This window comes from Alosa alosa, chromosome 11, assembly GCF_017589495.1.
Source record: "Alosa alosa isolate M-15738 ecotype Scorff River chromosome 11, AALO_Geno_1.1, whole genome shotgun sequence".
NCBI classification, from domain to species: domain Eukaryota; kingdom Metazoa; phylum Chordata; class Actinopteri; order Clupeiformes; family Clupeidae; genus Alosa; species Alosa alosa.
This window is the reverse complement of record NC_063199.1, coordinates 33146502-33169476: the sequence shown is the minus strand read 5'-3', so window position 1 is coordinate 33169476 and position 22975 is coordinate 33146502. Positions and strand designations below refer to the sequence as shown.

Here is a 22975-nt window from a genome sequence, read left to right as displayed (position 1 = left end):
GTTTTTTTCTGAGTGATAGGCCTATTGCAGATATGGCTACATTATGCAAACTAGAAAAATCTGAGAGTTTATTGTCAATGAATGAGTTATTTATAAGAACATCTGAGCAAAGAGAATATTGATATTTTCTGGCATGAAAAGGCGACGATACGCATCTAAATAAAAGTCCACTTCCCCAGTTGATGGTCTATTTGGATTTGTATAGCCTACATTTCGTAGAATGACTTCATGAGTCAGTGTGTGAATAGGTTAATGTAGACTACTGTATTTCCCAATGTCTACGTCTAGTTTTAGTAGCCTCATGAATAGTATTTTCTACTTTTATTTTGAAAATGTTAAATCGACTGTCGCCGACTACACGCATGCGCAGCTCGCAGCACCAGCATGGAGATATTTTTGTCTATGGATATAGCTAAGTGAAGTTAGCATCAGTAATAACTAAATGTTTACGTTGTCATTACATTTTTCTCAAAGTGGTTACCTGTTAAGTTGTTTTGCTTACTAGTGGCTTTGATAGAAGCCGGCCCATAGTTTGTGGTCTGTCTAATTTTCTCTCTAACTGTGGGGGGACATGCTAAGTTGGCTAACTTAACAGTCTGACTGTGGGACAGGCAGGCAGTGACCACTTCTAGCTGTCACACGACTAGAAAAGGTAAGTGACATCCCTTTATAGATGTCCATACAAAACGTTACACTCGATGTCTTGGCGTAGTACTTCATAAATGAAACATATAGAGGTGGGTGTGAAATGATGGCTTGTGTCTTGTGTTGTGACAGTTCAGTTCTCACTCATACAGACACAGCTAGGCCTTCTCTCTCTCTCTCTCACACACACACACACACACACGAAGCGTTACTGTTGTGAATATGACATGGTATAACAGTGGACACTCCTGGCTGTGTTTTAGCGCACCAGGGTGACCGTGATGGAAGTGGAGGACTTCGTTTCCAAAACGTTGGAGCTCCTTCAGGAGGAGCGAGAAGCTGAGATCGAGGAAACCAGGTATGAGTTTGAGACAAGTAGAGCAAGGGCTCCAGAGTCAGTAGCCTAGTGGATTATAGATTAAAGCCAAGTGAAAGCATCTTACACGACATGATTACAAAATAAGTGCTTCTGTTATGTCCTGTGCCTGTAAATAAACCTGACCACTGTTCAAGTTGGGGTATACTTATGGTGGTTATGTTTTTAATTTTGGCTTACATTTGCTGGCTTGTACTAAAAGTTGTGCTGTTCTGTTGCAGGCTTCTGCAGGAGAATGTCTCTCTAAAGCATCTACAGCACAAAGGTGTGTGCCTGCTGAAGCTGCAGATCGGCAGCCAGCGCACAGGCCTCTACGGCCGCCTGCTCATCATCTTCGAACCCAGAAAGAGTATTGGAGCTTCCGTGCTGCCCAGCAACAGTTTTGGTCCAGGTGAGACACACAGCCAACTTGGTCCAAGTGTGTCAGATTTTACATTTTGAATTAATCTAAATCTAGCTTACGGAAAGAGGATTCAAGGATTTTATTTGTGTGTGTACACAACGATGATTAAACCATGTAGTGAAATGGCATTAGTTGCTCAACCTCTTCCTTTGCAGTGATGTCCTGAGGGATCCCTGAACTATTGATAAAGAAAGATGAACGAGATTGAATAAATAGGCAGTGTGTGTGTGTGTGTGTGTGTGTGTGTGTGTGTGTGTGTGTGTGTGTGTGTGTGTGTGGAGGAGCAGTATGTCAAGCTCATATAGTGCAGTTTAAAAGGTGTTGTGTGTTTAGGATCTGGATGGACACTCCTCAGTCTTTCAGACACCAGACCTCAGCAGTCTAAACAGACCAAATAATTACCCATGCATGAGTTAATATGCACAATGCTGATGGTATACTGTATGAAAACATACTTGCCTGAGTGGAAAGCTGTGTCTGAATAGACCAAACTTGTGTTCCTTTTATAATGTATGGTAAACGGAGATGGAATAGGTTGGGATCTGATCAAATATATCTGTCCACAGGTGTTTAATTTAAAAATACTTCTCCTATTATCATATTTATATAATACTACACCTATTTGCCAGCCTATATCATATTTAATAATACTACACCTATTTGCCAGCCTATATCACATTTAATAATACTATTTGCCAGCCTATATCACATTTAATAATACTATTTGCCAGCCTATATCATATTTAATAATACTATTTGCCAGCCTATATCATATTTAATAATACTACACCTATTTGCCAGCCTATATCATATTTAATAATACTATTTGCCAGCCTATATCATATTTAATAATACTATTTGCCAGCCCATATACCCTTATTTTATTACTCCCCCTTATTTATTTTATCTTCTGTCCTCATATGTTGTAAATGACCCTTTCATACCCTTCCGTCCTGTCCTCATATGTTGTAAATGACCCTTTCACACCCTTTCGTCCTGTCCTCATATGTTGTAAATGACCCTTTCATACCCTTCCACCCTGTCCTCTAGGGGACATAGTGGGCCTGTATGATGCGGAGGGGTGCAGCCAGAGGTCCCAACTGGGTACAGGAGTGGTTACCAGAGTGACCCAGTCCTCCGTCGCCGTAGCGTTTGATGAGTCGCAGGATGGGCTCAACCTGAACAGCGACGGACTCTTTAACATCATGAAGGTGGCCAATGATGTCACCTACAGGAGACTAACATGGTGGGGGTTCAGCTATGATGACAAACAGCTAGAATTGCATTTGCCATCTATTCATCTGTTATAATAATATTGTAATGTTATGGGAATGACTGGCAGGATCTCTTGGGAAAATATCATTAAAGAGGAGACATTTTATGGTCTTCATTTTATTTGTTTATGCCTTTGTTTTATTTATTTATGTATTTGTTTATTGATTTGTTTGTTTGTTTGTTTGTTTGTTTGTGTGCTTGCTTGTTGTGTCTGCAGTGCATTGAATACGTTGAATGGATACGGCAGTGGCCCAGCCTCTCTTCTCATCAGTGTCCTGTTTGGCTACTCTCAGCCCTCAGAGCTTTCCCAGCCGAGTAAGAACCAGCTCTCCAAACTCTCCAAACTCACACTCAAGGACTCGTGTGGGCCTTGTGTACTTGTCAACTGTAATAGTTTAGACAGCTTATAGTCATGGTTCTATCATTTTAACAGAGTAGTTCTCACTGTTACGGCAGTTTGTTGTGGATGATTTTACCCATGTCTCTGTAATATCCCCTAGGTGTCTATCCAAGGCAACATGCAAAGCATTAAAAATGTACTAATACCAGCAGCAATAAATTGACCAATATGCATGATTCAGCTAAATGTGTATACCTGTTTTCCACTGATCAGATGATTTAGAGTTTTATAACACTGGACTGGACGAGTCTCAGCGTGAGGCAGTGACCTTTGCCCTGAAGCAGAAGGACCTGGCGGTCATCCATGGGCCCCCAGGGACGGGCAAGACCACCACTGTGGTGGAGGTGATCCTGCAAGCTGTTAAACAAGGAAACAAGGTGAGGAGGGGGCCACATATGGCACTGAAGAGAGGGGAATTCAGCTGTGTGGTTTAATGTGAGCTGCTAAATAAGGAAACAAGATAAGATGCAGGCAGCATATGCTAGTGAAGAGGTGAATTTAGCTGTTTGATTGCAATGTGAGCTGCTAAACTTGTGTCAAATTTATTAAGATAGCTGGGAAGGAATGTGTAAAAAATCATGAAGATTGGGCACTTCTGGATAAGTTTTTGGCAGGGTTTTTGGCAGGGTGTTAGGTATAGGCCTAAGGTTTTAAAAAATCCATGGGTACAAGTTGGGGTGGCCCCCTAGTGGCAGTTATCCGTAAAATCCAAAATGGCCCCACCAAAAAAGAGAAAAAGGTTATATCTCAGCTTCCTTTAGTCTTAAATTGTTGTATAATGTATTTTCTCTACTTTGTTTGATACAAGGAATCCAATTGATATGTTCTTCTTATTTTAAGTCCATTTAAATCTAGTATCATAGTCATATTTAGCTCATAAACTGTCAATATCTCTGAAAAAGTCACATTGAAATATTACTCAGGTCCCTAGACCCATATTTTACCTCCAAGGTATGCTTTTCTTTGTTGATTGGACAGGTCATTATCACTATAGTGTCAAAAATCACATGGATTATGACCAAAAGGACCATTGTTGAGGCCTTAAATAAACACAAATTCAGAACTGTGCCACAGTGAAAAGTTACAGTATATTAGGCTTTTCACCATGTTAAGGATCAATATTATATTTTAGTCAAATAACACAAAAAAAACAATTCATACTTAAACCATAGACTTTCTAATGAGGAGACAGAGCACTCAAAAAATCCTCCATAGAAATGCATGAGCTTAGTTTGTAACGGCAATATGGCAGTTGTCTACGCAAATCACACCCCTTCCGCGGCAAAATGTTGACATGTGAATACATTTAGCCAATCATGGGCTGTGTTGTGAATACAATGAGCCAATAATGTGGTGTGTTGTGAAGACATCGTGCCAATCATGTGTTGTGATCTCACAGCTGGAGCAAGATTGGTGTCGTGAAGCCTTGCGCACGTGCATTTCTGCCGAAATGGATGCCCGATGAGTGCCCAAAAAGCGTTGCAATATGGCCGCAGAGTGGAGGGACATGCCTAAAATGACTTTGCTTAAACATCATGTATTTATTCAAAGATTTTTGGTTTCACTCTTCATCATTATTAGTACAGCCTCCCTCACACTTGCACAATGTGGTACAGCAAAGTCCAGCTCAGTGGCACTTACAGTTGCCCTAACAGGCAACCACACAGCCACAGTTGAGGAGGAGTGAGCATCCCTTGCTGGCATCTTCCAGATCTGTCCAATATGGCACCCAGACTTTGGTTCTGTCATTCCATTCTCAACCCCACTCACTGGGGTCTGGAATCTCTGGAGTTTTGGAGAGGGATTGCTTCCAGACAAAAGCTGCAGTGTGCAGGGCACGCTTTCCACACTGGAATAAGGCATGATGGGTCGGGGGGATTGAATCCAGGGACTTGAGGCCTCTCAGAGCTGTGGATTGGATTTGGATCAGGGAAGGCATATAAAGATATTCCAATCCACCACATCTCAGAAATGCTGGGACATCAAAAATGCCAAGCACTGCCCCTCTTCTACGCGTTCACATGATGTGACGTTGTATCAGCAATGTATGGAATTGGCAAAAAAAAGCATGGAATGCGTGGGCAGCTTACCCAGAAGTCACCGGCACCCTCATTCTGATCACCCAAGACCCAACCAGCCTCACACTGGAATCAGTGCACATACAAGTTCTCAAACGCTAGACTGTACTCATGTATAGTAAGAACTGCGGTGTCGAGTCAGTCAATGAAACCTGGAAGCTTCTTTTCACTCATGGCCTCAAATCCCTGGATTCAATCCCCCCGACCCATCATGGCTTATTCCAGCATGGAAAGCGTGCCCTGCACGCTGCAGCTTTTGTCTGGAAGCAGTCCCACTCTAGCCTCGTGAGACCATCCTGATCTCGCGAGTTTCAGATTTTCACTCACAGATCAGTCTGGCATCTCTCCGATAAAGAAAATTTGGAGCAGTTTGCCAAACTAACGTCCAATCAGCGTTGGTTGGAGGAGGCGGTTTAGGTGTGACGAACGAAGCTACCGTTCAATCTAAACAACATGGTAATTTCCACGGATGAGATGAGCATAGCTATCGCTGAAGTTTTATCCGAATATATTTTAGTATTCCTGGGAAAGCTAGGAGTCTCTGCAATGTAGCTGGGAGGAATGAAGGACACAGACATCCTCCACGGCCAATTCAAGTTAGTGTTTGGTAGCACTGAATCTTAGTTACTTAACGAGAAGGAATATGCTTTCTTCAGACGTGTAGCCTACCATGAAAACTTGGTGGGGGATTCATGGGTTTCATCAGGTCCCTTTTCACAGGTGTATTAATCAAGCACCATGCAGTCTGCATTGATAATCAAGGTGCTTGATTTTATACACCTGTGGAAAGGGACCTGATGAAACCCATGAATTGTCGTTGATGAGGTTCATGTCACATACAACAGTTTTAAACAGTTTAAAAACATTCACGTTAGCTACTTATCTAACTTCTATGTTAAAAGATGGCATTAGAAGAACGCTTCGTTTTTCTGATTGGTTGATTTGGACCGACCAACATAGGTGGTGATAGACAGATGTTTTATCCAATCAGCTAACCAGTATTTTCGCCCCTTTTCCAAACGTTCTCCAACGAAAAGTTCCCAGATGGATATGCGGAGCAAATACGAAGCAATCCATCTGGTGGAGTCAGGTTAGTCCCTCTCCAAAACTCCAGAGATTCCAGACCCCAGTGAGTGGGGTTGGGAATGGAATGACAGAACCAAAGTCTGGGTGCCATATTGGACAGATCTGGAAGATGCCAGCAAGGGATGCTCACTCCTCCTCAACTGTGGCTGTGTGGTTGCCTGTATGGGCAACTGTAAGTGCCACTGAGCTGGACTTTGCTGTACCACATTGTGCAAGTGTGAGGGAGGCTGTAATGATGAAGAGTGAAACCAAAAATCTTGAATAAATACATGATGTTTAAGGATGAATTGTTTTTTTGTGTTATTTGACTAAAATGTAATATTGATCCGTAACATGGTGAAAAGCCTAATATAACTTTTCACTGTGGCATAGTTCTGAAGTTGTGCTTATTTAAGGCCTCAACAATGGTCCTTTTGGTCACAACATGTGATTTTTTTTTTTTAAGTATTTTTTTGGGCTTTTTGCCTTTATTTGTATAGGACAGTGAAGAGTGAGACAGGAAGTAAGTGGAGGAGAGAGATGGGGTGGGACCGGGACATGACCGCAGGTCGGATTCGAACCTGGGTCCCTGTGGGCACTTGGACCCAGATACAGCTGTAGCCTGTTGTGCCACAGCCCCCACAACATGTGATTTTTGACACTATAGTGATAGTGACCTGTCCAATCAACAAAGAAAAGCATACCTTGGAGGTAAAAATATGGGTCTAGGGACCTGAATATTTCAATGTGACTTCAGATATTGACAGTTTATGAGCTAAATATGGCTATAATACTACATAGAAATGGACTTAAAATAAGCAGAACATATCAAAATTTGATTCCTTGTATCAAACAAAGTAGAGAAAATACATTATACAACAATTTAAGACTAAAGGAAGCTGAGATATAACTTTTCTCTTTTTCAGGGGGCCATTTTGGATTTTATGGATAACTGCCACTAGGGGGCCACCCAACTTGTATCCATGGATTTTTGAAAACCTTAGGCCTATACCTAACACCCTGCCAAAAATCAAAAACTTATCCAGAAGTGCCCAATTTTCATGAATTGCATCCTAGCTAAGAGGAAACCCCTTGAGATGTAACATCTCCTTTTCAAGGGGACCTCAAGAACAAGAAAACAAGATAAGATGCAGGCAGCATATTCAATTCAATTTCAATATATTGATATTTATAGTGTAATATCACCATTGCCATGGTCTCAAAACACTTAAACAATTAAACAATTATAAAATTAAGAGAAAACAAAATTATAAAATTAAAATTGTATAGTGGAATAAAACAATTGCAATAAAAACATGAACGAATAAATAAGTAAAACAAAACATACAATAAACAACAATAAAAACTGTAAAAGACAGTAAAGACAGTTCATATCCTCTGGAACAATAAAGCAACAGAGTCCGTGAGACAAGGGTGATCAAAGGGCTTGTGGTTGACAAAAATGTTGGGAAAAAAGAAAGGTTTTTAGTCTGGATTTAAAACAGTCCACAGAGCCAGATTTTCTGACATGTAAAGGGAGGCTATTCCAGAGGGTAGGTGCATGGTACGCAAATTACCTGTGTCCAGCTGATTTCTTCTTTACGGAAGGAACAATCAGATGGCCAGCACTCATAGAGCGCAGAGCACATGATGGTGTGTAGGGCTTAAGGAGCTCGCTCAGGTAAACAGGTGCAAGATTACACAAGGCTTTGGATGTTAAAAGAAGGATTTTAAAATCAGATCTGGCTTGTATTGGCAGCCAGTGAAGAGAAGCTAGGACTGGTGTAATGTGGCTGTATTTCTTCACTTTCATTAAGACTCTAGTTCCAGCGTTCTGGAGAAGTTGGAGACTCCGTGTTGTACTTGCTGGGAGGCCAGTGAATAAGGCATTGCAATAATCAAGTCTTGACAACACAAACGCATGAATTAGTGTTTCGGCATCACAGAGAGACGACATGGATCTAATCTTAGCAATATTGCCTAGATGGTAGAAAGCGGGTCGAGTGAAGGTTAGAGTCAAATGTAACACCAAGGTTTTTAACAGTTGGGCTCTCAGAGATAATGCAGTTGTCAATTTTTACAGACAGATCATCCGGCAGGTTATTACTCCTAGTTGGTCTCACTATGAGCAGCTCAGTTTTGTCAGCATTTAACAATAGCAAGTTCATACACATCCATTTCTTAATTTCAATCAGACATGTTTGCAATTTCAATTGTGTAGAATTGTCATTTTGCAGCACAGGAACATACAGTTGAGTATCATCAGCATAACAGTGAAAGTTCACACCAAACTTGCTAATTATGGTGCCTAGTGGTAGTATATAAATGGAGAAAAGCATAGGGCCAAGTACAGACCCCTGAGGTACACCACATTTTACATCACACTGTTCAGAGTTGGTGTTGTTGAAGGTTACACACTGGGTACTGTTTGATAGATAAGAGTAAAACCAAGAAAGAACTGACCCGTTGATTCCAATGAGATTCTCAAGACGCCTAAGAAGTATACTATGATCAATCGTGTCAAAGGCTGCACTCAGGTCAAGAAGAAGCAGGAGGGATACTCATTAGTGACTCTAGTCAAAGCCGTCTCTGTGGAGTAAACAGCCTGGAATCCAGACTGAAGTTTCTTAAATAGAGAATTGTGAGATAAGTGGGCCGTGAGTTGTTCCCCAACAGCCCACTCAAGAACTTTAGACATGAAGGGCAAGTTGGATACGGGTCTGTAGTTCTGCAGGATTTCTGGGTCCATGTTTGGCTTTTTGAGCAGTGGTATAATTACTGCTGACTTGAAGGCCTTTGGAACAATGCCAAGAGTGAGTGACTTATTAATAATGAGGTGATAAGCACTACTTAGGACAGGGAGCAACTCTTTACACAAAGCAGATGGTATTGGGTCCAACTGGCAGGTTGTAGGCTTTGATATTTTCACTATAATTGTAAAGGCATCCAAAGAGACTGATTCAAACTGAGAGAAAACACAGTCGGAATGCAGAGCTAATCCATCAATATCTGTAGTGTCTGAGACATCTGTAATAGTGTCAATTTTCTCTCTAATCAAATCAATTTTTGACATTAAAAAGGTCATGAAATCGTCAGCAGTGAATTCTGTGCTAGAGACGGGGGCATGTGATCTTGTGAGTTTGCTGACAGTATCAAACAGAAACATAGGGTTGTTTTTGTTAGAGTTAATCAGGTTTGAGAAATATGTTGCTCTTGTAGCATAAAGGGAGTCTTTATACTTATTAAAACTAGCTGCCCAGGCCGACCGGTCAGTTTCAAGTTTTGACACTTGCCATTTGCGCTCCAACTTTCTGCAGGTCCTTTTCAGCGCACGAGTGTTTGCTGTAAACCATGGCACTGATTTTGTGCGAGTGCGCTTTCGTGACATCAGGGGAGCAGCGCAGTCGATCGCCTGGATCAGTGCAATGTTTAGATTGTCTGTTAACTCATCAAGAGATGATGTATTTGAACAACAGGATATAATGTTAGGCAGCCACTCAGCTAATAAACACTTGGCGTTATTGTCAATGCGGCGAGAGTTATGGATATCGGGGCGGTGATCCTTCCATCGCATGTGAACAGGGACAGTAAAGGAGACGCATGCATGATCCGATACAGCCGAGATGGGCTATGAGACATACGTTCACACTCGGTATCATGTTTCAATACACTTTAGGTCAATATCACACCGGAATTCTCCTTTAAATCGAGAAAGTCCATGGCTTTACGGTCTGAGGGATTTTCTTGAATTTCCCCTGGGGATCAATAAAGTATCTATCTATCTATCTATCTATCTTATTAACATGGAAGTTAAAATCTCCTAGTAGCAGGACTTTGTCATATTTGACCACTGTCATGGAGACCAACTCTGAAAACTCTGAGAGAAAGTCAGGGTTATGTTTGGGTGGTCTATATATAGATAGAACAAGAATGTGGTTTGTTCTAATGACCACAGCTAAATATTCAAATGACCTAAAGTCTCCAAACAAACATTCAGTATGCTTAAAAATGTTAGAGGAAATCAAAGCCACACCACCACCTTTTTCCCCTTCCCTAGTGAAGAGGTGAATTTAGCTGTGTGGTTGTACTGATGCAAGCTGTTACTCCAGGAAACCCATGAGGAAGCATATGCTAGTGAAGAGGTGAATGTAGCTGTGTGGCTGTAATGGTGCAGCTGTTACTTGGGAAACACATGAGGAAGGGGCAATTGTGTGCTAGTGAGGAGAGGTGATTTTATTTGAGAATATTTATGAAATACATTTTGTGACCATAAAAGTAACAAACAAAAAAGTGACAAAAACATGCACCCAGGTTGTTTTTACCGATAGTAAAGCTATAGTACACCCCACGTGTGATCTCTGATGCCCACCCTCGCCCTGCTGTGCCAGGTGCTGTGCTGTGCCCTTCTAACGTGTGATCTCTGATGCCCGCTCTCGCCCCGCTGTGCCCCCTCTAACGTGTGATCTCTGATGTGTGATCTCTGATGTGTGATCTCTAACGTGTGATCTCTGATGTGTGATCTCTGACGTGTGATCTCTGATGTGTGATCTCTGACGTGTGATCTCTGACGTGTGATCTCTAACGTGTGATCTCTGACGTGTGATCTCTGATGTGTGATCTCTAACGTGTGATCTCTAACGTGTGATCTCTGACGTGTGGTCTCTGATGCCCACCCTCGCCCTGCTGTGCCCCTCTAACATGTGATCTCTAACGTGTGATCTCTGATGCCCGCTCTCGCCCCGCTGTGCCAGGTGCTGTGCTGTGCCCCCTCTAACGTGGCGGTGGACAACCTGGTGGAGCGGCTGGCGCAGAACAAGGCCAAGGTGCTGCGCCTGGGCCACCCGGCCCGTCTCCTGGAGACCATCCAGCAGCACTCCCTGGACGCCATCCTCGCCCGCAGCGACGCCACGGACATCATCGCAGACATCCGCAGAGACATGGACAAGGCTCTAGTAAGGGACAGCACGCGCGTCTTTTCAGTTGGACAGAAATGTTTATATTGTACAAGGAGTTCAAGGGGTCAATGATGGCCTTTCAAAATATATGACTTTCCAATTTCTTATTTGTTAAAACTTATTGGAAGTTTCACCTGGACATGGGCCCCGCATGCGCTCTTAAAGGGATATTCCACCATCTGGGAAATTACACTCATTTTCCACCTCCCCTTGAGTTAAACTGTTGAGTTGTACCTTTCCCCAGTTCATCCAGCCGTTCTCTGAGTCTGACCGTAGCACTTTTAGCTCCAGCTCATTGAATCAGATCTGACCGTTAGCTTATAGGAGAGAGGAGGTGGAAAAGGAGTGTATTTCCCCAAATGGTGGAATATCCCTTTAAGAGCGCAGCCCATATGAATATGAGTGGACATGGCCATAACATTCAGACGGCAGACAAGCTGGCAGAGACGGTGATGGTGTGTGTGTGTGTGTTGCTGTGTGTCGTGATGTGTGTGTGTGTGTGTTGGTTGCTGTGTGTCGGTGATGATGTGTGTGTGTGTGTGTTGCTGTGTGTGCTGTGGATGGTGTGTGTGTGTGTGTTGGTTGCTGTGTGTCGGTGATGGTGTGTGTGTGTGTGTGTTGGTTGCTGTGTGTCGGTGGTGATGGTGTGTGTGTGTGTGTGTTGGTTGCTGTGTGTCGGTGATGATGTGTGTGTGTTGGTTGCTGTGTGTCGGGTGATGTGTGTGTGTGTTGGTTGCTGTGTGTCGGTGATGTGTGTGTGTGTGTTGGTTGCTGTGTGTCGGTGTGATGTGTGTGTGTGTGTGTGTGTGTGTGTGTGTGTGTGTGTGTGTGTGTGTGTGTGTGTGTGTGTGTGTTAGAGTGACATGAAGAGGAGTCGGGACCGAGGCAGCAGGGCTGCACTGAAGAGGGAGCTCAGGGAGCTGAGGAAGGAGCTCAGGAGCAGAGAGGACGACTCCACCAAGCAAATCCTCAAGGGTGCCACTGTTGTCCTGGCCACCAACACAGGTGCAACACACACACACACACTCATGTACACACATGTACTTCACACACACACACACTCACACACGTACACACATGTACATCACACACACACACACACACACATGTACACACATTTACATCACACACACACTCACACACGTACACACATTTACATCACACACACACACTCACACACTTGTACATCACTTACAACTTAACTTCTATAATATAGAACGTATAACGTCGTATAGCGTAAACGGGGGACGTTGAGTTGGTCCTCCCCCACAGTACAATTTGAATGTTGCGTGCTGGTTATGACCATGTTGTTAGTCGCTTTGGCAAAAAAAAGCGTCAGCCAAATGTAATGTAATGTAATGTCTCCGGATCCATGTCTGTTTGTTGTCTGGAAGGAATGCTTGACACGTGTGCAGTTTGTCAATTATGTAGCAATAGGACACTGCTACTTTACCACTCGTCACTTAGTAGGCAGCCGTGGCCTACTGGTTAGCGCTTCAGACTTGTAAACGGAGGGTTGCCGGTTCGAACTCCGACCAGTAGGCACGGCTGAAGTGCCCTTGAGCAAGGCACCTAACCCCTCACTGCTCCCTGAGCGCTGCTGTTGTTGCAAGCAGCTCACTGCGCCGGGATTAGTGTGTGCTTCACCTCACTGTGTGTTCACTGTGTGCTGAGTGTGTTTCACTAATTCACGGATTGGGATAAAAGCAGAGACCAAATTTCCCTCACGGGATCAAAAGAATATATCTACTTATACTTATATACTTACCGGTATATAGGGATCAAAAGAGTATATCTACTTATACTTATATACTTATACACGGGATCAAAAGAGTATGTATGCTTATACTTATATACTTATATAGGGATCAAAAGAGTATATCTACTTATACTATATACTTAAACTATATACTTATACACGGGATCAAAAGAGTATGTATGCTTATACTTATATACTTATATAGGGATCAAAAGAGTATATCTACTTATACTTATATACTTATATAGGGATCAAAAGAGTATATCTACTTATATACTTATATAGGGATCAAAAGAGTATGTCTACTTATACTATACTATATACTGTAGCGCTGGATTTATTATTGGCCAGTCTGTGATAGCCTGTCCCACTTGATGAACCTCACTGACCCCCCATGTCATATCCATCTCCCCTCAGGAGCGAGTGCTGAGGGCCCGCTGAAGCTGCTGCCAGCCGACCACTTCGACGTGGTGGTGATCGATGAGTGCGGCCAGGCGCTGGAGGCCAGCTGCTGGATCCCCCTGCTCAACGGCCGCAAGGCCATCCTGGCCGGCGACTACAAGCAGCTGCCCCCCACCATCAAGTCCCACAAGTGAGTAAGGCCACACACACACACACACACACACACACACACAAACACCCTGCCTCCACCTCACCACCGTACCCACCATCAAGTCCCACAAGTGAGTAAGTGTAAAGTGTAAAGATGACGTACTCTAAATGACTTTGGATGAAAACAAATGTTTAGTTGATGTACTTTTTGACCTTTTGTTTCTATTTACGGTTTATGGCATTTTTAATACATTCTTGTTGATGGAATTGGAATTGGAATTAGTCATTGTTGATAATAATCAATTATTTTGTGTGTGTGTGTGTGTGTGTGTGTCTGTGTGTGTGTGTGCGTGCGCGTGCGCGTGTGTGTCTGTGTGTGTGTGTGTCTATGTGCGCGTGTGTGTGCATGTGTGTTTGTGTCTGTGTGTGTGTGTGTGTGTGTGTGTGTGTGTGTGTGGCGTGTGTGTGTGTGCGTGTGTGTGTGTGGCATGCGCGTGTGTGTGTGTGTGTGTGTGTGTGTGTGTGTGTGCATGCATGCATGCATGTGTGTGTCTGTGTGTGTGTGTGTGTCTATGTGCGCGTGTGTGTGTTTGTGTCTGTGTGTGTGTGTGTGTGTGTGTGTGTGTGTGTGTGCGTGCGTGCGTGTGTGTGTGTGTGGTGTGTGTGTGTGTGTGTGTGTGTGTGTGTGTGTGTGTGCGTGCATGCATGTGTGTGTGTGTGTGTCTTTGTGTCTGTGTGCGTGTGTGTGTGTGTGTGTGTGTGTGTGTTTGTTTGTTTGTGTCTGTGTGCGTGTGTGTGTGTGTGTGTGTGTGTGTGTGTGTGTGTGTCTGTGTGTGTGTGTGTGTCGTGTGTATCTGTTTGTGTGTGTGTGTGTGTGTCAGGGCGGCCTCTAAGGGTCTGTCGGTGAGCCTGATGGAGCGGGTCATCCAGCGGTATGGTGCTGGGGTGGTCCGGATGCTGACGGTCCAGTACCGCATGAACAGCGCCATCATGCAGTGGGCCTCCGACCAGATGTACCAGGGCCGGCTGACCGCACACGCCTCCGTGGACAAGCACCTGCTCAGGTGAGAGAAGAGAGCCGCCGCGCTACGGCTGCACAATGAAGCCATTTTTCATCAAAATCACTATTTGAACGAGTGTGATTAGTTCACCGCAAATGCTGCAATTTGTTGCGAAACTCACAACTCTGTCCCGATGGTTTATCTAGTCACATCTGTTTTTATATTCATGTCATCCTCCTTGTCTGTGTGTGTGTGTGTTTGTGTGTGTATGTGTGTTCTTCATGAGATCTAGTTAGTTGTACAGGCACCAGGCACCCCTACAGTTCAGCCCCTACACGATTGCTCCTTCATTTCTTCAAAGTTAGTTTTTTTTCCACCCAGGGATCTGCCAGGTGTGGCTAATGTGGAGGACACCAGCCGGCCACTGCTGCTCATAGACACGGCCGGCTGTGGCCTCCACGAGATGGAGGACACCGATGAACTGTCCAAGGGAAACCAAGGTGCGCTGTCTGAACTCTCTTATTCAGAGCAATTGTAAAAACTGACTCCTGATGGAGTCAGCAACATTGAATCTTTCCAGTAATCACTTTATAGTTTGGACACTCCTCTCACTAAAGCATGTGTTGAGTTGATGAGTTGTAAGTGTGTTAAATGTCTTGATCCTAACCCCCTACAGGAGAGGCCGATATTGTAGCTCTGCATATCAAAGCCTTGACTGAAGCCGGCCTGAAAGCCAAAGACATCGCTGTGATAGCTCCGTACAATCTTCAGGTAAAGCAGCTGCTCTTTACTCCTGAATACAAGCGTGCTGGTTAAAACTGGCTATTTATGGTGCTTTTCCTGGAGACAGGACAGTTTGTAAGTCGAGTAGTAAGGCACTAGACACACCCTTCAGCCTTCCTCTCCACCTCAGGACACATCCTGTAGGGTCAATACAGGGGTCAGCAACCAGTCTCTGTAGACGCACAAGCAGTGAGTGTCCCATTGTGGCGTTACGTCCGCCCCAGGGGAATCCCCGCAGTGCTGATAGAAAGTGCCCTGTGTTACATATCAGAGAGAAGGCCTAGTGGATGCCCATTAATGTGCCCTGTGTTACTTATCAGAGAGAAAACTAGTGGATGCCCATTAATGTGCCCCGTGTTACTTATCAGAGAGAAGGCCTAGTGGATGCCCATAAATCTACTACTGCAATTGTACAACACTCAAAGACAGACAGGAAAAGGATATTTTCGTAAATGTGAAACCGTGAATAAAATCAAAACACAGGAAGAAAATCATATCTAACATCTATTGTGCAAAGCTAAAAAAAATGACCAGCCGGATCTTTAATTCTCACTCGTGTGAAGATATCGTGCAGATATGAATAATAATAACTAGAAGCATGCCAACCCTTCTCCTGTGCGTGTCAGGTTGACCTTCTCAGACAGAGGCTCTCCCAGACGCACCCGGAGCTGGAGATCAAGTCAGTGGACGGTTTCCAGGGCAGAGAGAAAGAGGCCGTGGTGTTGTCCCTGGTCAGATCCAACAGAAAGGGTGAGTGGGAGAGTACCAGATGTACAATGCAATGTCCTGACCAGGGGTCACCCTAACTCTGCTTAAACATTCATTCATTAGCACGTAGTAGAGCTGTATAGCTCTTTGCATGTAGGGATGCTTAGGCGAGGATCACATCGGCAAGCGGCAGCGGCAAACGTAACGCAACGCTCAGACCATAATAAGTTTTATCTCGTTCCTAAGCAACACAAACGGTCTGTCAATTGAATACGCTTGCGTTGCGCTTTGAAAGTTGAACCAAACCTGCCGCTTGCCGCTGGCTAATGTGCTCCCCGCCTTATTCCCCTGTTTTACTGCTGTGATGAAAGCCCTGTTGTGCGTCTTGGCTCTCTCCTAGCTGAGGTTGGCTGTTTTACTGCTGTGATGATGTGGTGCGTCTTGGCTCTCTCCTAGCTGAGGTTGGCTGTTTTACTGCTGTGATGATGTGGTGCGTCTTGGCTCTCTCCTAGCCTTACTGCTGTGATGATGTCGTGCGTCTTGGCTCTCTCCTAGCCTTACTGCTGTGATGATGTGGTGCGTCTTGGCTCTCTCCTAGCCTTACTGCTGTGATGATGTGATGATGTGGTGCGTCTTGGCTCTCTCCTAGCCTTACTGCTGTGATGATGTGATGATGTGGTGCGTCTTGGCTCTCTCCTAGGTGAGGTTGGCTTTTTGGCCGAGGACAGAAGAATCAACGTGGCCGTGACTCGAGCGCGGCGCCAGCTCACGGTGGTGTGCGACTCTCAGACGGTACGGAACCACGACTTCCTCAAGTCACTGGTGGACTACATGACGGAGCACGGCGAGATGCGCACCGCCTTCGAGTACCTAGAGGACGTGGTGCCCCAGAACTACACCCGCGACCCCAAAGAGGGCTCCAAACAGCCCCCGTCAGCTAAGCAGAGGGACAAAGGGGAGCCAGGCCAGGGGAGGGGCAAGGAGACGAAAGGGGAGCAGGGGAGGAGGCAAGAGGCTGGGGCCAAGCCTAAAGGAAGGGACCCCCCGGGGAAGGCTCCAGGCTCAAAGCCCCTCAGCAGTTCTGGCAGGCCCGGAGATGGGAACCAGGACCAGAAGCAGAACCAAGACCAGGCCCAGGAGCAGAGGAAGCAGGACGAGATCCGGCAGCGGATCCAGAACTTTGTGCGGGACGTGGGCCAGACTGAGCTGCGCTTCCCCGCATCCCTGAACTCTCACGACCGCCTGCTCGTTCACCAGATCGCGGAGGAACTCGGGCTCAACCACGAGAGCCAGGGCGAGGGCAAGGACCGCCACATCACCGTGACCGCCACATCACCGGCCGGGCCACAGGAACCCTCCTCAGAGGGGACAGGGGAACCAGAACCACAGCTGGACCGACCGACTGATGTAGTTACTCCCCCTGACCAGCAGGGGGCAGCAGCTGCAGGGGGTGTGGACCTGAAGAGCCTGCACCTGGAGCGCATGCGGAGGGAGCAGCAGAAGAGGGAGGAGAAGGCCAAGCTAACCCAGCTGACCCAGCAGCAGCAGCAGCAGCAGAGGGCGGCCATAGCAGCCATAGCAGCCACAGCAGGGAGGAGCCAGCAGGGCAGGAAGGGAAAAGGAGCAGCCAAGGGTCAGCCACAACTCAGATATATCACTGTGTGTGTGTGTGTGTGTGTGTGTGTGTGTGTGTGTGTGTGTGTGTGTGTGTGTGTGTGTGTGTGTCTGTGTGTGTGTGTCTGTATGTGTGTGTGTGTGTCTGTGTCTGTGTGTGTGTATCTGTGTATCTGTGTGTGTGTATCTGTGTGTCTGTGTGTCTGTGTGTGTGTATGTGTGTGCATCTGTGTGTGTGTGTGTGTGTGTATGTGTGTGTGTGTGTGTCTGTGTCTGTGTATGAATTATTTCTGTCATCCTCACCAGTAGTTTACCACTGTCAGTTTGGAATACTGTAATCTAGTGATTAATAGATGGAATAAACTGTATTTGCAGCAGGATATTTTTTTGTCATAACAGCACAAAACATTCATATTCTAGTCCAACAATGGGAGTCTAACCTTACTGTTGGGATTGGCCTGTTTTGTTTTACTGTCGCTGTGGAATCCTCAATCAGTAGCCTTAACCCACTGTGTGTGTGTGTGTGTGTGTGTGTGTGTGTGTGTTTGTTCTCTCTTCTCAGGTAAGAACTGCACGAAAGCAGGCGCTACGGACATTGCGGCGGCCGCTACTGCAGACAGTGACTTTGACACACTGATTGACGCGGTGGTGAAGGCTGAGCGTGTGTGTGGCTTCGTGAAGTGCAAAGCTAGCGTGCTAACGCTAGGACAGCTCTGCATCCACTGCAACAGGCAGTTCTGCCTCAGCCACCACATCCCCGAGGTGAGTGCTCAAGGGTCAGGTGCTCAGGTGCTCAAGGGTCACGTGCTCAAGGGTCAGGTGCTCAGGTGCCCAAGGGTCACGTGCTCAAGGGTCACGTGCTCAAGGGTCACGTGCTCAACGGTCAGGTGCTCAGGTGCTCAAGGGTCACATGCTCAGGGTCAGGTGCTCAAGGGTCACTTGCTCAAGGGTCACGTGCTCAGGTGCTCAAGGGTCACGTGCTCAGGGTCAGGTGCTCAAGGGTCAGATGCTCAGGGGTCAGGTGCTCAGGTGCTCAAGGGTCACATGCTCAAGGGTCAGGTGATCAAGGGTCACATGCTCAGGGTCAGGTGCTCAAGGGTCACATGCTCAAGGGTCAGGTGCTTAGGTGCTCAAGGGTCTCGTGCTCAAGGGTCACATGCTCAAGGGTCACATGCTCAAGGGTCAGGTGCTCAAGGGTCAGGTCCTCAAGGGTCACGTGCTCAGGTGCTCAAGGGTCACATGCTCAGGTGCTCAAGGGTCACATGCTCAAGGGTCAGATGCTCAGGTGCTCAGGGTCAGTCTTTACACAGACCATCTAGAAACAGCTTTTGCTGCCAGGCATTGGAGTGTATAATTTCACTGCTTAGTGCACAACTGTCAGTTTGGAACATTTGGAACCATTTTAACCCAAAAGAGGAAAGATGCATGAAGGCCAATGCTCACTGGCGGTGTCTGACGTAGTGAAGTTTAGAACTTCACAAGGGCGCGGGAAGGGGGGTGCTGAGGGTGCTGCAGCACCCCCTGCTGGCAGGAGATAGATTTTTTAAATTTGTTATATATATTTTTAAATAATTACTAATTCGCTGTCTGACATTATTTATATTTGTGTATGTGAAATTATGAGTCAAATAGCAAAAAAGGGTTATGGATTGGTTGGAATATAGGCTACTAAAAATTAACAGTTATAGAGATCAACGTGAACGTGAGTCAGTTAGGCTACTGTAAGAACCGTAGCGTGGTTTCAGCTATGTGATAGCCAGAGAATGTCTAATTTGTAAACGGGCTCTGGTGATAGCGATCAAGTGTGTAGGCTAGGCCGACGATTGATATAGGCCTACATATTCTATGTGATTTACACGCTCAAAAAGCATGATAAGCCGGAAAGAAACTTTAATTGTGTTGTACAGTTTTGCAAAATTAATAAATTATAGCTTGTGAAATCATTTCACTAGTCCCTAAGATAGAAATTATTAGGACACATTCTTGCTGTGGAGACGACACACTTTAGGCTATTCAGCAATTATTTGCGAGATCATGATTATTAGCCTATATTTAAAGCCAAACATCTCTGGTGTGGTTTTGACCATCAGAAAAGTAATTGTCCTTAGCTATACTGAAATAGGCTAATGATGTCAAGTCTTCTGTGGGGTTAGGGTGGGTGCAGTGGAGTCGGTGCTGTCGGAACATTGGAATTTGTGGCTGCCCAGGACGAAGATAGATAGATAGATAGATAGATATACTTTATTGATCCCTAAAACTTTCTCTATCACCAAGACACCGCACTGAAATGATGTATTTAGCAGTCAAAATCCCGAAACATGTCCAGGAGGGGAGAAATCGTCGGACATCCATTATTTTTGTTATTCAGCACCCCTGGTCAAAAATAGGTTCCCGCGCGCCTGGAACTTCATTATGTTTAAGGGAGCAAAGCCCACTGACGGTGTCTGGGTTCAGAACACTGTTCTCTCTCTTGATTAAAATTAATTAATTCAATCAATTAAAACCATTTATTTTTACTGTTTTTGACCATTTGAGCCAAAGTTTATGGCAGTTTTTGGCTAAAAGTGCAACTTCTCTTTCCTTAGCAACCATTGCCAGCTGTAAACAAAACGTTACATGCATTCCATAACCAGGGTGGTGACACACCTGAGTTGACCACTCTCTCCCGTGTCCTTAACCAGGGCGGTGACACACCTGAGTTGACCACTCTCTCCCGTGTCCTTAACCAGGGCGGTGACACACCTGAGTTGACCACTCTCTCCCATGTCCTTAACTCATTGAATGCCAAGCTGTTTTCGGAAGCTTTGTCCTAGAGTGCCAGCAATCTAGACCATTGTTGATGATTTTTGTACAGCCACAGCATATTCTGTGTTATAGCTATGAACACATACAATGGCTCGTTTAAAAGGTGAGACTTTAAGCTCTCAGTGGGTGCAAACCGTGTATTTCTACACGCTTCTGTTCCTGAGAAATCGCAAGCTAAACAGTGGCTAATTTTCATCAAAATTTCATCGCTGTTTTATTTCTAGAAATGGAGATATAACGTCTTTCATGAAATATGAAGTGTTGCCTGTAAAGATTCAAGATTCAATACTTTAATTGCCATACAACAGAAGTTGTTAGGAATTTGCTGCTCTACAGTACAACAGACAAGGCGACACCAGACAAGGATAAGGAGCCAAAGACATAGACATAGACATCAGACATAGTACATTCATCCATGGCTCGTCCCTACATAGGCAAGAGTCAAAAGTGGCAGTTGACATTTTAGTGGAAGTTTACCCAAAGTTCAGGATTTAAGTTCACTTCCAAAAGTGCAAATGTCACAGGGTGATGATGACAATAAATAAAATAAATATACTGTATAGTCCTGTGGCATATAGCATGAATACAATTTAAAACACACACAAAAAAAAGAGCAAAAACACACTATCCAAGACCTATGCTGGCTTGATCTGCTTCCATAAGGTATTGGTGCAAGGATGGGGAGTTATTTAAAAATCTGATCACACTACAGTATGTGCTATTTAAAAGCGGGAGGTCTTTGTGTTAATAGCCCTCAGCCTTCTACCTGATGGGAGGATCTTAAGGAGGTGGTTAGCAGGATGAGTTGCATCCAGCAGGATTTTCATGCCCTTGCGTTGCATGTGGGCCTTGTAAATTTCTGCTAAGGGGGTGAGTTTGCAACCTACAGTATGATCTTCTCGGCCGTGTGAACTATTCTGTCTAGCTGTAGCTGTTCTGAACAGTGGCATTTCCATACCAGACAGTAATAGAGAAGGAGAGAGTACTCTCAATAGTGGCGCGATAGAATTGCAGCATCCCCTTGCAGGCCACCCCATATTTTCTCAGCTGCCGGAGAAAAAAGAGCCTCTGGTGGGCTTTGCTCATGACACAGCTCAGCTTGTCTCCCCATTTCATAGAGGATGAGACTATGGTCCCTAAGAACCTAAAGCTGCCCACCCAGTTTCCGGGAAGTGACCTGGCGAGACTGCCACCTAGTGATAGACCCACGAAAATGGCCTGGTTTTGAGCTGACGTGCATGCGTCACTGATTCGACCCGCAACTGAGCGGCAACTGAGTTATGAGTTTTCAATCATCATATATTTCATTTCCATTCATTACAGAGTTCCAAAATCACATATAAGGTGTGTTAGAGTGTCTAGTTTCGTAATTAAAAAAAAGAAGCTAAAAACGTAATATAACGTTTTTGGCACTCAACGCATGGGAAGGAAAAACGTAATATTAAGTTTTTGGCACTCAATGAGTTAACCAGGGCGGTGACACACACTTGACCACTCTCTCCCATGTCCTTAACCAGGGCGGTGACACACCTGAGTTGACCACTCTCTCCCGTGTCCTTAACCAGGGCGGTGACACACACTTGACCACTGTCTCCCGTGTCTTTAAGTGACCTGCGGCTCCACACACTTGTGTTCCAGGTCCACGGCTGTGGGGACCAGGCCAAGGCCCACGCACGCATGCGCATCAGCAAAGAGGGGGTGCTGTACGCCGGCAGTGGACAGAAGGACAAGTCCATGGACCCCAACAAGAAGGCCTACCTGCAGAGGAAACTAGACTCCAAGCTCAAAGACATGTCTAGTCAGAGGAAAACTAAAGTCAAAGAGAAGGAGCCTCAACGATGAGGAGCTTTTGGGACGTTTGCATGTGTGTGGCTGCTGTGTACAAAGACACGAGTTATTAAATCAGTTATTTTTAGTGTATAGAGTCCGTGCTGGGTCTCATGCCAATCTCAACTAAAATTCATACACACACACACACACTCACATCTGTGCCACGATAAGAGAAAAGAGGTGACGAGGCAAGACGATAATACCATATTCGTGTCCACGTGGGTGATTTGACATAGAATTATACGCTCATTCCAGCATAATAATCAAGGAACACCATGGGCGCAGCAGCACAATGATATCATGCAGCACCTGAAAATAGTCCCCATAGGCTAACCTCCAGCAACAAGGTTCAGCTACAGCAGACGAATTGTTTAGTGACTGATTATTACGCCTGAGTGAGAGTTCCGTCTCAAATCAGCCTAGAAAACCGCCGCTTCATTTCCCGCTGGTCTTATTACACTTTCTAACTTGAGAGGAGACAAGTTTTAGGAAAATTACCGGAAATCTTAGTCACTTTTAAACGTGGTGCTAGCAGGCGAGATGCTAATGGTCTAATCTGATTCAATGATCTATGCTAGGCTGGAGCTAAAAGTGGTATCCACATACTCAGAGAACGACTGGATGAACTGGAGAAAGGTAAAACTCAATTGTTTAACTCAAGGGGAGGTGGAAAATGAGTGTAATTCCCCAGATGGTGGAATATCTCTTTAAGATTTTGGTACACTT

The 22975-nt window shown here is 45.1% G+C and overlaps 1 protein-coding gene across 1 annotated transcript; it reads left to right on the top strand.

Moving 5' to 3' along the window:
* The first annotated feature begins 366 nt into the window (after positions 1-366).
* ighmbp2 (immunoglobulin mu DNA binding protein 2) lies at positions 367-22339 on the top strand. The gene is made up of 16 exons (XM_048256437.1): positions 367-652; positions 909-1003; positions 1243-1412; positions 2475-2670; positions 2917-3014; positions 3313-3476; positions 10994-11194; positions 12055-12202; positions 13374-13548; positions 14390-14572; positions 14891-15009; positions 15186-15280; positions 15919-16042; positions 16701-17633; positions 18177-18376; positions 22058-22339. The coding sequence occupies exons 2-16, from the start codon at positions 927-929 to the stop codon at positions 22259-22261; spliced, it is 3087 nt and encodes a 1028-aa protein (XP_048112394.1). The 5' UTR covers positions 367-652; positions 909-926; the 3' UTR covers positions 22262-22339.
* Positions 22340-22975: the final 636 nt, after the last annotated feature.